Source organism: Canis aureus, chromosome 31, assembly GCF_053574225.1.
Source record: "Canis aureus isolate CA01 chromosome 31, VMU_Caureus_v.1.0, whole genome shotgun sequence".
In the NCBI taxonomy this organism is placed as follows: Eukaryota; Metazoa; Chordata; class Mammalia; order Carnivora; family Canidae; genus Canis; species Canis aureus.
The window spans coordinates 30,148,407-30,164,262 of NC_135641.1; the positions used below are offsets into that span (position 1 = coordinate 30,148,407).

Below are 15,856 nucleotides of genomic sequence, written 5' to 3' on the forward strand. Positions count from 1 at the left end.
AACTTCCGTATCCATTTCCAAGAAAATGAGGACATGGTTTGGAACTTCCAGGCCAATTGAATTGAAGTGTTTTTGTATAGTTAGCTTAAATAACCAAATGATGAAATCAATCCTCCAAATTGTCAGCAGAGCAGCTGTTCAGAAAGCTCTTGTTAGTCATTGACCTTATGTTTAATATGATTTCCTAGAACGTGGATAGTCAGATTGAATAGAGTACTGCATCAAAGCCCTCCCCACACAGCAAGCTCTCTGCATTAAAAGAACCAAGGAAAGGAGAGTGGCTGACACAGAGTGCCAAAGCCCTTTATTTCCTATACCCCAAATCCCCAGGGGAAAAGGAAAGAAGAAAGCACGCCACAGGCACATCTTAGAGAAGAAAGTGTTGGGACTACTAACAGCCCCGTCTCTTTCCTAATCATAGTGCAGGGGGTAAAAAAGAACAAGTTTATGTCCTAAAAATCCTCCTTTGGTTTTCAAGAATAACTATGGATTCCTTTTCAATCTACTTCCTTTCTGTAACAGCTGTTTCACCTATTGCTTATGTCATGAGGGAGGATGGGATATGATGAAGGATTAGGTGGGAGGGTGGGAGGTTTGGGGAAAATAGAGGGTAAGTGTGAGGACTTGTTCTTAGAATAAGAAACCAGTGTCTTTTGTGCTGAAGAGCTAGTTTTACCTTGAAAATAAAAAGCCATGTATAAGAGCTAAAAGGATGTTCTATCAATCTGTTTGTCTACCTGCTTACCTATCTATCGATCATCTTTATCCTCCTACCCATTTATCATATATATACTCTGCCTATACTGTACTGGCTTCCACTTACTGTGAAAAGCACACATGTAAAAGAGTTAAAATAAAATTAAAGAATTTCACACACCATGAGGTGAAAGAGAGGGGTATCATTGTACTAACATCATGGAAAAAGTAGTTCTGACAATTTAGCTTAAGTTTCAAGGCAAAATAGACAACTTCTGTAAGACTTACTAGATGTCATTGCTGATGAGAAGAAGTGTACTATTGTCTCAGAAGGGCAAAATATACCTCATAGTAAATCCTAAAATTTTATTCTTTTTATGAGAGAACCTGTAGCAACATGTACAGTGTCTTATACAGCAATTTTACAAAAGATACAGAGATGTTCTTCTTATGAGGTTTGTTATACCAATATTGGATATAAAAGCAGCAGCCCTTAATAAAAAGAAACTGAAGACCATGATGTGCTTCAGCCTTTATTCTTCTGAATAACACATTTTTAAGACACTGACAAAACAAACAAGAACTGGTCAGTTCTGAACTTTTATAGTTCCATGTCTCATCTAAGTTAGGGTTTTATATACAGTAGCCCTAGGTTATGGCTCATACTGTCACTTCTGAGTTTGGATTCTTTCAACTTAAAGAAAATAGAAATCTCAACCAAAAGTGCCTTAAGAAATTAGAGAATCTATTGGGTCATGAAAGTGAAAAGTCCATCAGTATGCTGGTTTCAAGCTCCAGTTTGACCCAGAGGTCCACAGCATCACTAGGGCATTGATTCTTTAGCTGTTTTCCTTGGCTCCCATCCTCTCTGCTATGTTATCTTTTTCTTCCAGTTAGTAGCTCTTAGCATGGCAAATACTTACATTGAGTTCCAGAGTTCTTCATACTTAAAAATCTTTATACTATAGAATTCAGAGGGAAAAACTGAAATTCTTCTCTAGTTAACCAAAGTGAAGTTTAAAAAATTACCATTGGTTGAACAACTAATTTTAAAATATAATGCTGAGTGAATTAAACCGGATACAAAAGAATAGATGATTTTATATGAAGTTCTACAACAAGCCAACTTAATCTATGGTGATAGAAATCAGAACAGGAGAGGGGAATTGAGAGAGAATTCAAAAGGAAACTTCTAAAGAGAGAAATGTTCTTTATTTCATTTTTAGATAGTGGTTCTGCCAATGTATGCATTTGTCAAAAGTTGTATGTTTATGATATGTGCACTTCACATACTTAGAAATGAAAGCCTAGGTACTAACCTGTCATGCTGGCTGATGTAAGGAGAATTGACTAAAATGAAATTAATATGGGAAACAGAGATGGGAGACTCACAGTTGGTCTAGACCACACTGAGAAGCAGAGGTCAAGTTCTGGATAAATTTTAAAGTTGGGATCAACAAGATTAGCTGATTGATTGTGTGTTATGAGAGAAACAAAGGCCTAAAGGCTGACTCCTAGGGTTTAGCTCTGCATATCTAGGTGAATAGTGATGTCATTTGCTAAAATGAGGAAGAAGTGGTGAAGATGGAGTTTTGGGTTGGAGGATAGAGGCCAGGAAATCAAGACTTTGGTTTTGAATGTGAGATGCCCATCAGATGTGCATCTGGAGATGTCAGGTAAGAAAGTGGATGTAGAAGGCTGGAGTTTAGAAGAGAGGTCAGGTGCAAATATAAATTTAAAGCCTTGGGACTGGATAAGACCTGAGGAATGAGGATTGATATGGAAGAGGGCAGAAGCCTAGGATAAACTGCTGGCATATTTGCAGAGGAGCTAAGCTTTTGTAGGAATGAGGAGGATCTGGGAGAAGCAATAAGGAGAAGATGGGGTCTCATACCTCCTTTAGACTGCTGGGTGTAGCATGTGGAAAGAAATGGCCACCTCTTAAGCAGACTTCAAGGGAGATGGTGTGTTCAGGGACTCAGTTAAGTTTGTCATCAGCAAAGTCTTCTATATCCTAAAATTCTTTTCTAAATGACTCTTTGATTTTCTTGCTCTAACAAAAAACTTAGCCATTCCCAGAACAGTGAGGCAGGGTACAGAGTAAGTTGAAGGGAATGTTCCAAAAAGTTGAGACGATAGAGGATTTTGCTAATGACAGACTATGAGTTCCAAAAGTCTCAGTGGAAAGGTTGGAGGGATTGGGGAAAGGTGAGTGACTGGGTCAAATTTTGGGATACACAATGCAGCATAAAGTTTAAGAAATTGAGCATGGGGGATAGCCTAGGAGACTTGGATGTCTAGTAGCTTAGAAGTATGTTGAGACTGCTTAAAAGCCAAAAGACCTCATGGTCTTTTTGGGACAAATGTGTAATTCTCATTAGAGATTCCTCTTGGTACTTCAGTAGCTTTTGTGAAGAGGCAAGTAGAGGCAACCAATCACTGTAGCCTGGAGAATGGAATTACAGAGACTATGGATGCCTGAAACGCAGGGAAGGTGTGTGTGTGTGCGTGTGTGCGTGTGTGTGTGTGTGTGTGTGTGTGTGTGTGTCTGAGTACGGTGACTAAGGGATGAGGTTACCTAGAGTTACCAAAAGACAGGAGGGGATGATTGCTAAATGGCTAAACCCAGCACGTGCTCATTAGAGCCCTTTACCCAGCAACCATCAAACATAATACTGTTGACAGAGTAAATTTGGGAAGAGCATGAGTGGATCCATGTAAACACATCCTCACTCAGCGAAAATAACAGGAAGCACTATCTTTAGTGGCATAAAAAATTCATACAATTTGAGTCAGTATTGTATGTTAATTTGATCGAGAATCAAATTGTATTGTATGTTTAAGCACTTATCCATTGTTTAGTCCAGAACTCTCAACAGTTATCTCAATTTTGCAAATAATTTTTCTCCAATATTATTACCCACAAGTACACGGGGTCAATTTGTAAGTTACTTCTTTTCTTTTTCACAGGAAGAAATGAAACGGTTGCAGAACCCTTTAGAACAAGTTAATGATGGAAAATATTTACTTGAAAAGTAAGTAAAAAAATACCAAAGGAAATTAAATTATGTTTGAAGTTAAAAAGCTTGCAAGAAAAAGACAAAACAAAACACCTGGCAAGGCAAAAATGAGTGAGTAAATTTGACAGTTTCTTTATGATACCACTGTGGTCAGGACCCAGGTATATGGCTTATTTGAGATACAGTTAGGTAGATTTATGGCCAGTTGAGGTGTGATACACAAGCTACACTGATTAACAGAATAATATGATGCATGGTGCTGTGTCTGAGGGCTTAAAACTTAACAACCTTTCCCTGTTTTTGGCTTTTAATCAATGACATGTATGGAAGGCAGTCATAAAATTTGCTAAAAGCATAAGGGTAACACTGACTAATCGAAGAACATTTAAAATAATACTACAGAAAGGAACAAAAGTGCTCTGACCTCAGTAATCACGTGATCTGCCCCCTCATAACCCCTGAGAACCACTGATCTGTTTTCCATTGCTATAGTTTTGTCTTTTTAAGAATAAGATCTTTTGTACTGAAAAAAAAAGCAAGAAAGAAAGAGATGAAATTTAAAAGATACAAGTGAACTTTTCATTTATATTTTCAAAAAATTGTACAATTAGAGCATGTGAGAGATATATTCTGATTTCAGTTTGTGTGAATAGAAGCTTAGAGGTTTTATCTGATTTTAACACAGACCCTGATCTTATATGGCTTCTAAAAATATTATCACAATATTAGACTGATCAATAGACATGCATCGTCAAGATAAAAGAAAAAAACGAACATTTACTGAGTATTTACAATATCCTCCATATTAGTGAATGCTTACAGATGTTTCCTCATAGAATTCTGATAACAGCCTTTGACATAGGCACTGTTTCTATTTTATAGATGGAGAAAGACTCAAAGAGCTTTCAGCACTTATCTAAATATATTTAGCTAAGAGTAGTGAGGATGAGAATTTGGAAGCCACCAGTGCTCCTGCTCTCAACCACTGGCTAAGCCCCAATGCAAAGCCCATGTGGGTGCCACCGGTGGCTCTGGTCACCACATTTAAAAAGCACATAGAGGGGCATCTGGCTGGCTCAGTTAGTTCATTGTCCAACTCTTGATCTCGGCTCAGGTCTTGATCTTAGGGTCGTGAGATCAAGGCCCACAAAGGGCTCTTCCCTGGGCATGGAGCCTGCTTAGGATTCTTTCTCTCCTTCTCCCTTTCCACCCACTGCTCACATAATTCTCTCCCTCTCTTTCTAGAATAGAATAGAATAGAATAGAATAGAATAGAATAGAATAATTAAAATAAAATAAATAAAAATATGCATTGACCTCCCACGAGTATCAGAGGAGGTCAATTAAAATTGTGAGGGATCTGGAACCACATGAAACTATTACAAAGAGCTGAGGATGTGAACTTGGAGAAAAGAAATCTCAGAGGGAACATAATGGCTTTCCTTAAACATTCGAAGGAATTTTCCTATTTAAAAAGGAGCTAAAGGGCAACCCTGGTGGCTTAGCGGTTTAGCGCCACTTGCAGCCCGGGGTGTGATCCTGAAGACCCGGGATCGAGTCCCACGTCGGGCTCCCGGTGCATGGAGCCTGCTTCTCCTTCTGCCTGTGTCTCTGCCTCTCTCTCTCTCTCTCCCTGTGTCTCTATGAATAAATAAATAAAATCTTAAAAAATAAATAAATAAATAAATAAAATAAAATAAAATAAAATAAAATAAAATAAAATAAAATAAAAAGGAGCTAAATTGCTCTTCTTGCTCTAGAGAGCATAGCAAGAATCAGTGAGCAGGATTTATGGAGAAACAGCTTTGTGACTTAGAAAAAGAATAACTTTTGTAAAAATGCTGCCTGCCCAACAAAATGGACTTCTTTGTTAAGGAGTGAGATGACAGAAAGTAGAGGTACCCAAGAAGAGTGAAGTGTCCATCCATTTGAAGTGCTAGTGAAAGCATTCCTGAAAATGGAAAATCTTGGATGTGATTCCTCTTTCTGATTTTATTCTAGCTTTGTGAGACTGGACAACTTATATAATACACACACCCCCGAACCAGCTTCCTCATCTTTAAAAATGAAGACAGTAACACTGACTGGACAGTCTTAGTGAGACCATTAACTGAGATACGCACAATAGCACAGTACCTTCAATGTCAGCGCCTTCTCTTTCCATCCTGGTGGCTGTTTGGAAGACAGTTCAGGTTCATTCTGTCTCGGTGATTCTAAGAAGTTGCTTTGTCATCACTTGAAGGACAGTTCCAGCCCTTTGATCAAATGAAGTTTCTGAGTTAACTTCAGATTTAATTTATCCTCGTCATGTCTACTTTCATTAATGTGAATAACTAAGAATAAATTAATTCAGCACCACCCCACCCCATCATCACTAGCAATATTGTAAACAATAATAACTAAAAATTTTTTGACTGTGTAGCTAGAAAGTTTTTCCTCTATGGAGATTAGTGTGGTAATGACATTAGATCAGTAGTTCTTCATACTGGATACCCTTAGAATCACCTGGGAGTTAATAAAAATGGCATAAGCTTTGGCATAACCTCCAACCTAGACAAATTGAATCTGAATCTCTGGGGATGAGATTAGTATTTCTTAAAAGCTGACTTCATGTGATTCTAATGAGGAGCTGGGGATGAGAACCAGCGGTCTAAGTGCATTTTAGATTCCTGTTAGTTATTCAATAATCTCATGTAGCTTCATTCTCATGGGACACACTTCTCTGTGACCTTCAGCCCTTTTGATGAGAGGACACTGAGCAAATGGCCAAGAAAGAGTTCTTGAGACATCTTTGGTGCCAAAAGATGCTTTTATTAAATCAAGGGGACAGGGCCCATGGGCAGAAAGAGCTGTCCTGTGATCTTGAGGAGCCATTGATTATATACATTTAAGTTATGGAGGGAGGGTAGAGATAAAGGAAGTCTCTAAAGATATTTCCTTATGTTAAAGAAGACTTACAGGATCCTGGAGGTCTGGCTGTTCTTCAACTGAGGTTGCTTTTAGCCTCTAGCAAAACATCAGCAGTATTAAGGCAGCTATGAGTTCCTTGAGGAATGTCACACTCTGCATGTCTCAGGTATTTGTCAATAGGCTGCAAGTTGTAAGGAAATTTAATTTATCTACATTTGCCTTTGCTCTCCTCATCACTTTCATCTATTAAATTTGGTTATGCTGATATTTCATTATTGATTTTAATATAAGAAGTGAGCTCCAGAAGTTTTTTTTCTCGCTAATTGACCACAACTCTGTACTAAACTTCTCACTAATACCAGCGTGTATCTTTCCCAGCTCTCTGCTCTCAGGAAGATTTGTGAAGGTTAATGGCAGATATGTGGGCTTCTATCTCCTTCCTCCCCTATTCTTTCCTTCTTGTTACCCAGAAGCCTGGGAAAGCTAAAAGCTTTTGGAAATAGCCAATCTACTTTGCATGCCTATTCTTCCTTATCATGATTGAGGAGTTCCAGAGATGGGAATTAAAATCTCCTCTCAAAGCAAACAGGCCTGTGGGGAGCTTCCCTTTCATGTTTGTCCAGGACAGAGAGAAAACAATGGCTCCCAGCCCTAACAACTATGCTCATTTGCCTGGAATTCTAGAGATTTTCCTGGTTGGCTTTGGGGCAGAGCTGTGTCCTTGAAAGCTGTCAAATTTGATTGAAAAATTGGTGTACTTTGAGTGAGCAGTTAGGCATTTCATTATGGCTGTAGCTGACTTAGGTGCTGATGTAAATCATCTCAGCTACTTGAAATGACCATAAGTTAAGTGATAGTGGTGTCATAGCAGTTGATCAGTTACTCCCCCTTGGAACATTACATTTATTCTGAATGCTCAACAGGGTTTTGTGGTAGACAGTCAGTGTGAAGGGAGGGGAAGCTGCAACTCTGTTCTACTTGAGACGATGGGCAGGGCCAGGCCAGTGCATTTGTATACACATACATGCACATACTCAACAAAGCTTTCTCTGGGCCCATAAACAGAAGAGTAATGAGTAAGGCCGTTAATTAAGAGCCTGCTTATGACTGTATTGTTTTTGATAATCATTTATTACCTTAAGTAAGACCTTAGGCTGACTGCTATTTGTTGTAAATATTGAATCAGGCTGGGTTTCTGGTGTGATTTGCAATCACACATTCACCTCATATATCATCATTTTATTACCCACAGGTAATTATTGATGGAATGAGCTAAGCTATCCAATTAAACCTACAGGTATTCATAGTTTATAGTTTGTTGAGGTTGTATAAATTATAACCCCAAATTAGCAAAATTTATTAATATATAATTTTTTTTCTTTTTATAAAAACTTAAGCTTTGCCTTTGGTTGCTGAATAACTACAAGTCCCACACCACCTCACATGTATCTCTATTGCCCAGTTTGCTGAGATGCTAGTAAGGTGTTCAATTAACAAAATTTTAAAGTATCTTTGCTGTAAGGCCGTTGTCCCTACAAGATCATAGCAATGTACAAACAAGACTTTTTATGCCCGTCAACCCTGGATTAGGTTTCTTCTGTGTTTACCCTTGAATAGCATCCATCACACTTGTAGTTATTAGTTATCCATCATCTCCTTGATTGTAAAACCATAGAACAGGGACTGTGTCCAGTGTTTTCACCATTGTATCATTTGTGTTCTGCATCATTTCTGACACATAGAAGACATACACTATATTTATGAATGAGTGAATAAGGATGAATAAATAATGCCAGAATATGAATGGCACAGAGCACACAAGAGTAGTTTTTTCTTTACCCCCTCAACACCCCAGCTGGGTAATCACAAAGCTATATTGTGCTGATGGCACCATCTACCGGCCATATAGGAATTTATCTAACCTATTGTGTGTTTCCCCACCTCTTGGTTATTCTTTACTAAAGAGGAGATAATCCTAGATATCTTCTGCACAATTTTTTTTAATCTTTTTCTTTTCTTTCTAAAACCACAGTGCTGGTCCTTGATTGTTGAACCAATTTGAATACCTTCCTGAATATTTTCCATCACTTTCCTTGCTCACTCCTACCAAAAATCACCCTTAAGCATCCCATTCAAGTTTCCCTTCTCCAAATGTTTTAGGTGTCCTGCAGCAATGTTTTTCACACTGTTGGTAACAATTCATTGACGATTTGTTAAATTAATTTGATGAGTCACCATTGAAAGATAATTTTAAAAATCTGAAATATAAGATTTTATTTATTCATTCATGAGAGACAGAGAGAGAGAGGAAGACATAGGTAGAAGGAGAAGCAGGCTCCTCGCAGGGAGCCTGATGTGGGATTCGATCCCAGGCCCCAAGATCACACCCTGAGTTGAAGGCAGATGCTCAATTGCTGAGCCACTCAGGCATCCCTGAAAATCTGAAATATAATAAAAGATATCAGCATACATTACATGTAGTTGGGGAAATAATATTCCCTGATATTTTTGTTTCAGTTTTAAACACATGTGCTTACACATGTGCACACACAGACCCTTAGCAAATGCATGTAATGGATTGGGATGTCAAATATTTGACCTGTGAAAACCACAATAAGTAGGATCAAGTTTAGTAAGTATGATATTATAATCCTTCAAGCAGTATTTTGTGGTTGTGAGACTCAAGTTTTAATGTGGTTTCTGCTACATAGTGACCTGAGCATAATTTCTTTGAGCTTCAGATTCTCAACTGTACAATGGGGAGAATAGTTAATTGGTAGAGGGTACTGTGGGAATTGAATAATATAATGCATGTAAAATGTCTATGACACTATTTTATATATATTATGTAGCCGATGACTATTAGTTTTCTTCTTATCCAAACTTATTTCCTACTTTTATCCTCCATTATCACCAAATTGCTCCTTATTGTCCAAAAATAGCCTGAATTTTTTCACCTCTACTCCTTTGTTTTAGTATCCCTCTCATGTGTATTATCTTTTGCATCTCAATTTACCTAATTCCTGTCCATTCTTTAAAACCCACATCAACTACCACCAAATCCATAAAATCTTCTTTGATCATTGTAGCACCCAGTGATTGCCTAATAAGCTCATTAGGAGCAGTGATCAAATATCTATAGACTCCTGCCAGCAGTTTTCCAGGGTGGAGATTATACTTTGTTCATAGTGGGAGCTCTGCAAAAGCCTATAGAATGAAAGGAGGAAAGGGTCAATGGCAGTGGCACCTTTGGGGTGAGAATGAGTGAGATCCTCTCTTGGGCAATGCCATGGGTTTTATAACACTCACCTTATGTTTTTCTTCTCCTCCTGAAATGGCCCAGTATTCTGCTTTCCTCTTTGCTTAAAGGAAATGACTTTCATGCCTTAAATATGAATGTTGAGCTGAGGAGTAAAAATTAAAAGAATGCAAAGGTAAATGGCAAAATAATATTTTCTTTTCATGGTATAGTTGTTTATCCTTTATCCATCAATAGCAACCTTTAGGCCTCTGTGAATTAATTAAAATGAACAAGATCGGATGTATATCTGCTTTTTCTAATAAATATAAATTAGCAGTTTTATTGCTATAAAGGTTAACTATATAGACTCAGCTATACTGAGACATTATTTCTGTTTCTAGTCATCAACTGGCCATGGATATGGAGAATAACATTGAGAAATATCACCTCAATCTACAGCCCCTGGAATCAAAAGTGAAAATGTAAGTTATTTCAAAGTTTACATTAAAGCATTAGTTTTACAGTTCTTGTTTTATGAACTTCTAGCCTACTCTGGAATTTGAGGGTATAAGAATTAAGCATTTATTTATTTCACATCTATCTATGTGTTAAACATTATTTCCTTTGTTCTGGGTAGCAACAAAACTGTTTTGGGCAAACATCACCACCTACTGGATATTATGGAGAATTATTTGGTTGTCATCACATCTTCATTTCTTGGATTTTTCCCGTTCTAGGCAGCGTGCAGCTCTTCAGCATCCATTAGCATTTTTCACCGTCTTTCATCTTAGTAACTTGGTTAATCCCACCTTGAAACAACTTGGCTGTTGTTCCAAGCTATTTCTTTATTATACACACACATATTTTTAATCCTCCTATTTCTATTCCATCTCTCATCCATATATTTTGGAAAAATATCTCTTCTTTTTCTCCTCACTTACTGTCGTTTTCCTTTTTTATTCTCTCTCTTTTTTAAGATTTTATTTATTTATTCATGAGAGTCACAGAGAGGCAGAGACATAGGCAGAGGGAGAAGCAGGCTCCTCACAGGAAGCCTGATGTGGGACTTGATCCCCAAACTGGGATCACGCCCTGAGCCAAAGGCAGACACTCAGCCACTGAGTCACCCAGGTGTACCTTTAGTCTCTCTTAATAAGACCAATCCCCTTCCCACTACAAATGACCGATGAATAAAGATAGTGCCTAGAAGGGATTCCTGGGTGGCTCAGTTGGTTAAGCCACCAACTCTTGATTTCAGTTTAAGTTATGATCTCAGGGTCTTGAGATCTAGCTCCACCTTGCTCCCCACCCCCCTCATTGAGGGCTTCCAGGTTAGGGGCCTCATGGAGTTTGCTTGGGATTCCCTTTCTCCCTCTCCCTCTGCCCCTTCCTCTGCTCACATCCTCTCTTTCTCAAATAAACAAATAAATCCTTACAAAAAATAGTGCTAAGAACATCTCAATATTAACAAAAATGAAACTAGTAGCTTCCAGAGTGAAACAGGCTATATTCTAGAACAAAATAGCAACTTTCTAAAACTATGTTTAAGGAGAGAAGGAGTCTATCATAATCACCTTAGAAGCAATTTTTAACTATATTTGTTTTCTGTGATCCTTTCCTCTTCTGATCTTCCTTCAGAGGTGCATATAAGAATTTTCAGTGAGGTCATATGAAATCTCTCTCTCTCTCTCTCTCTCTCACACACACACACACACACACACACACACACACACACACACACACAGCTTAACACTCTGAGAGGCATGTATCCGAGAATTTAAACATGTCTAAGCTGGCTAGGATCACTGATCATTTGCAGAAAAGCCCAAAGAGGAATCTTTTAGAAAATAAATCACCCTGAAAAAGGGAGCCTTGAGCTGTACATCTTTGAAGAACAATAAGCTATGGATTTAGGAACTAAGACAGAAATGATGCAGCCATATAATATCCTACTGGATAAAAGCATATATTAACATAAACCCCTGTCAATTTATATTAACCCTGGTTATCAATAAAAAGCTTGTTTCTGAGCGGAAACATAGAGATACCTTGAAGATAAAATTCAAATATGGCTTCTGAACCTGTTGGGTCCCCCATTAGGAAGTTCTGTGTCATGCTCACTAAATGAATAATAAATCAGGCTACCAAATTTTATGCAAGCAATGTGTCAGCCTTGCTATACAGAATGCTAGTTTGCAAACATAGGTTACTTTATCCTTAGGAACTTTCTCATTAAGATAACCTTCTCTTAAATGAAAAAGTGCTGGAATTGAAAGTTGTTTGTGTGAAAAATTAGACTGTTTGATTTGAATGCTGAAATGAAGCTAGGAAACCTCCCTGGTCTTTTTTGGTTTTCATCATCCCCAATATGTAGAGGCAGAGGGGCAGATGCCTGGAGGAGGAGCAGGCAAGAAAAAAAATATCTCTGGCTGAGATTCCAGCCAGCTCAGAGAGTCTGGGACTTTCTATGTAGCAGGCTTAATGGAGGAGTCTCAGTTCAGTGAGGTGCAAACAGAATGGTTTTATCTCTTCTAATAACTCTGAACCCCATTTCCACTCACTGGAGGGGGATGAGGGAGAGAAAACTTAATCTTGTCCAATAATGGAATTTGAGTCCCATTGGAGAATTTAGTCCAGTTCAGTGACTCTTGTCTAATCTAGTTATTAAATTCCTAACTCTCATGACAGTTTGAACACCTCCCTTCTACACACATTAGATCTTTCCAACAGCTGTGCAGCTTGCTCTCCTTTCTCTGTATTCTCTCCTCTTTCTGGTTGTCCCTTCTCCTTGGTATCATCTCTCCCACCCTTCATGTGCTGAACACCCAACTGCCCCAGCATGCCTATTAATGGTAAACACTTAGCTCCCAAGCAGTTGTTTCCTTAAAAAATAGCTCTAAGGGTTGGGATCCTGTGAGAAGAAAGGTCATCTGGTCTCCTGTGAGTCCCCACTGATGTTGTGGGCTGTGCCTCTCATTGTGTCCCTTGTTCTGGAGGGGGACCGTCTGCCGCAGACTGACCTTGGCATTCTCATCAGGGTGGATCTTGGGAAACCCTCATCCCCACTTCCCAAGGGATTTTCTTTAGCCCTGAAGAACATTGGATATGAAAGATGGGTCCTTGTCTCAGGCTCCAGAGTCACTGTCAGACTTCACAAGCTTTCTCTTACGGTCTTCTGGCTTTTGTTGGTGGGACCCTGCTGAACATCTATCTTCCTCTGGTGGGTAGAGAAAAGCAAGGGAAGTGAGGATTACTACACTGTAAAATTTGTTTTCCTGGAAACTCTCCTCTGTCTTCCCTGACAAGGAGGAGAGGGTCACTAGGTCCCAATAAAGTTTTTTTGGGACAGTCCAACCTCTGTAAACCTGAGGTGGGATGCTCCTTGGCAGGCCAATCTCTGAACATAAAAGACAATAAGACAGGATGAGAACTGTTCTCAAGTGTGGGCTGCCTCCCTTATATACCTGCACTAGTGAGAACCTGAGGTGAGGGTTGGATGGGGCCGGAAAGACTCTCAATTGTTTCTTCACACTAAGGCCAACTAAAAAGAATTTGATAAGAAAGCCTAAACCTTTACGTGGATTGCAAAATATCAGTGGAAAGAAGTCAAGACCTGCAGGGAAAGAACACATGTGAGTGTGGGGGTGGAATTTAGAGGAAATGTCAGGAAGGGCACATTACCTGGTTCATGAATGTAACCATTAACAGGTAATTTTGAGTTTTTGACTTGAAGGATCAAAGGACTGTGTCAAAAAGGAAAAAGCAATCAAGACTGCACAGCTATTAATAAAAAGTCATTTGGGGGAGGTGAAAGGCAGGTTTTCTGAAGATCAAGCAAAGGCAAGCCTCTCAAGTCAGAAAATTTAGTGAAAGCAAAAGTAAAAGCACCACAGTGAAGACTCTCAACCCAACTCGACTAACGACAAATATATTCTTAAGAGGCAGGGCTGGAATGTGGGCCTGGGGATAAAGGCACACATCAAAGGAGCTTTAGCATTAAGAGGCTTTAGCACAAAGGCCTGGCTGCCAAGGAAGGAAATGGGCTCTCCAAATCCCATAAAACTATTACCCTTCACATGGAGGTCACACCTTGCATGTTGTGGTAAGATCTAAAACACATCTTCTGAATACAAACCATCACTTAACAGGTGTTCATTAACTGTGTGCAATCCCTCTCCTGATGTTTTAACAACATATTTATTTTGTTATGGACAACATCGGTATCCATTGAATACAAGTTATCTTTTGAACATCTGTTCATTAAATGTGTCTGATTCATTTTTTTATTACTGTATTTGATGGTTTAGTGATAAAACAACATTTAGATTCTAAAAAAGAGAGGGAAGGAAAGAGACAGGCAGACAGACAGACAGACAGACACACTCAAGGAAAAAGACAATTCCCAGAAGAATTTCAACAAATAAAGGCTTGTTACATGGCATTTTTTGAGAGTAACACCTATCAACATTAGTCAAAGTTTTAATTAAAAGAAGATAGAGAGAAGAATGGTTGAAAGCATGGGCTTTGGAATTAGAGCAATAGAAGAAATCCCAGCTCTGCTCCTTACCCACTGTATGATCTTAGGAACACTGCTTACCTGTCTGGGCCGCAGTTGCACTCCTCTATAAAATGATAACACTAATCATCTCCAAAAAGATTCTAGTGAGCTTTCAGTGTGAAAACTAAAAAAAGATTGACCTAATGTGTCTTTCCATGAGTTATACTGTTTCTAAACATGTTTTTATGCCAAATTGGGCTAATAAAATGTTGCCCTTGGGGCACCTGGGTGACTCAGTGGTTGAGTGCCTGACTTTGGCTCCAGTCATGATGTGATCCCTGGTCCTGGGATTGAGTCCCACATTGGGCTCCCCACAGGGAGCCTGCTTCTCCCTCTGCCTCTCTCTGTGTGTCTCTCATGAATAAATAAATAAAATCTAAAAAAATGTTGCCCTTAAGGATCCTTAGGAATCCAGTATATCATATCAATATATATGATTAGCACATGTTACTTACACATTTTTTAAAGTGTTTTATTTTCTTAAGTAATCATAATGCTTTATCGAAGACCTTTATTTATTGAGTTTGAGGCTTAGATACCTTATCCTTGATTCCTTGCCCCAGAGGTTTTGCTATTCCTATTTTTGGGGTAAGCACAGTATAGGTCAATAACTTCAGTATTTTGCCCAAAGAACACAGCTAATGAGAAGTAAACTGAGCAACAAGCTGTATCTCTAAACACACGTAGTTTCTGGGGAGTTCCAGTTCAAGATGGCTATGCAGGAAGATCCTGAATTCACCTCCTCCCGCAAACATACTGATTTTACAGCTATATATGGAACAATATCCCTTGAAAAAAATCCTAAAAACTGGCAGAGCAACCCCTTTTACAACAGGCAAATAAGAGGGACACCACATCGAAACAGAAAGGAAAGGCTGGGATGTAATCTTGCAGTAAACTCCACCCCACCCAGTGCAGTGCTCACAATCAGGAGGGAACTCAAAACACAGAGCTTCTTCCTGAGGAATGAAGGATTATATTCTACATCAGGCACCCCAGCTACTAAGATCAGCACCTGAAGGACAAGCCCTCAAAACATTTGGCTTTGAGGACCAGAGGGGTTCCAGTGCCCATGAGACCAGCAGTGCTACGGCCAACTGAGGTAGGGCTCTTCAAGGGCCCATGTGCAGACTCACCTGTCTCAGGGCCACATGCAGAAGTAGCCCTTTGAAAACTGCCCAAACTTAATGTGAAAAAGACTGATCTCCTAGTTTTGAAGTTTGGGTCTGAGAGCCACGAGCCTGCTTGGGATACTCTCTGTGGTCAGAGAATGGTGGAAGCCGTCTCCCACTCTCTGCCTTACTAAAGCTATCAGGCACCACCTTTTAAATTTTTTTCTTTTCATTTCTTTAATTTTTCTCTTTTCTTTCTTCCTCTCCCTCCCTCCCCCTTCTCCTCCTGCCACTCCTGCTCCTCTTTCTTCTTCTTCCT

General features: G+C 39.1%; 1 protein-coding gene across 3 annotated transcripts in view; it reads left to right on the forward strand.

Moving 5' to 3' along the window:
- SCHIP1 (schwannomin interacting protein 1) overlaps positions 1-15,856 on the forward strand; it is a 723,769-nt gene that overhangs the window by 171,943 nt on the left and 535,970 nt on the right. For all 3 annotated transcript variants that reach the window (XM_077880120.1, XM_077880125.1, XM_077880126.1), the window contains exons 2-3: positions 3,667-3,731; positions 10,269-10,349. In XM_077880120.1, coding sequence (XP_077736246.1) covers positions 3,667-3,731; positions 10,269-10,349 — 146 coding nt within the window. The remainder of the gene's footprint in view (positions 1-3,666; positions 3,732-10,268; positions 10,350-15,856) is intronic.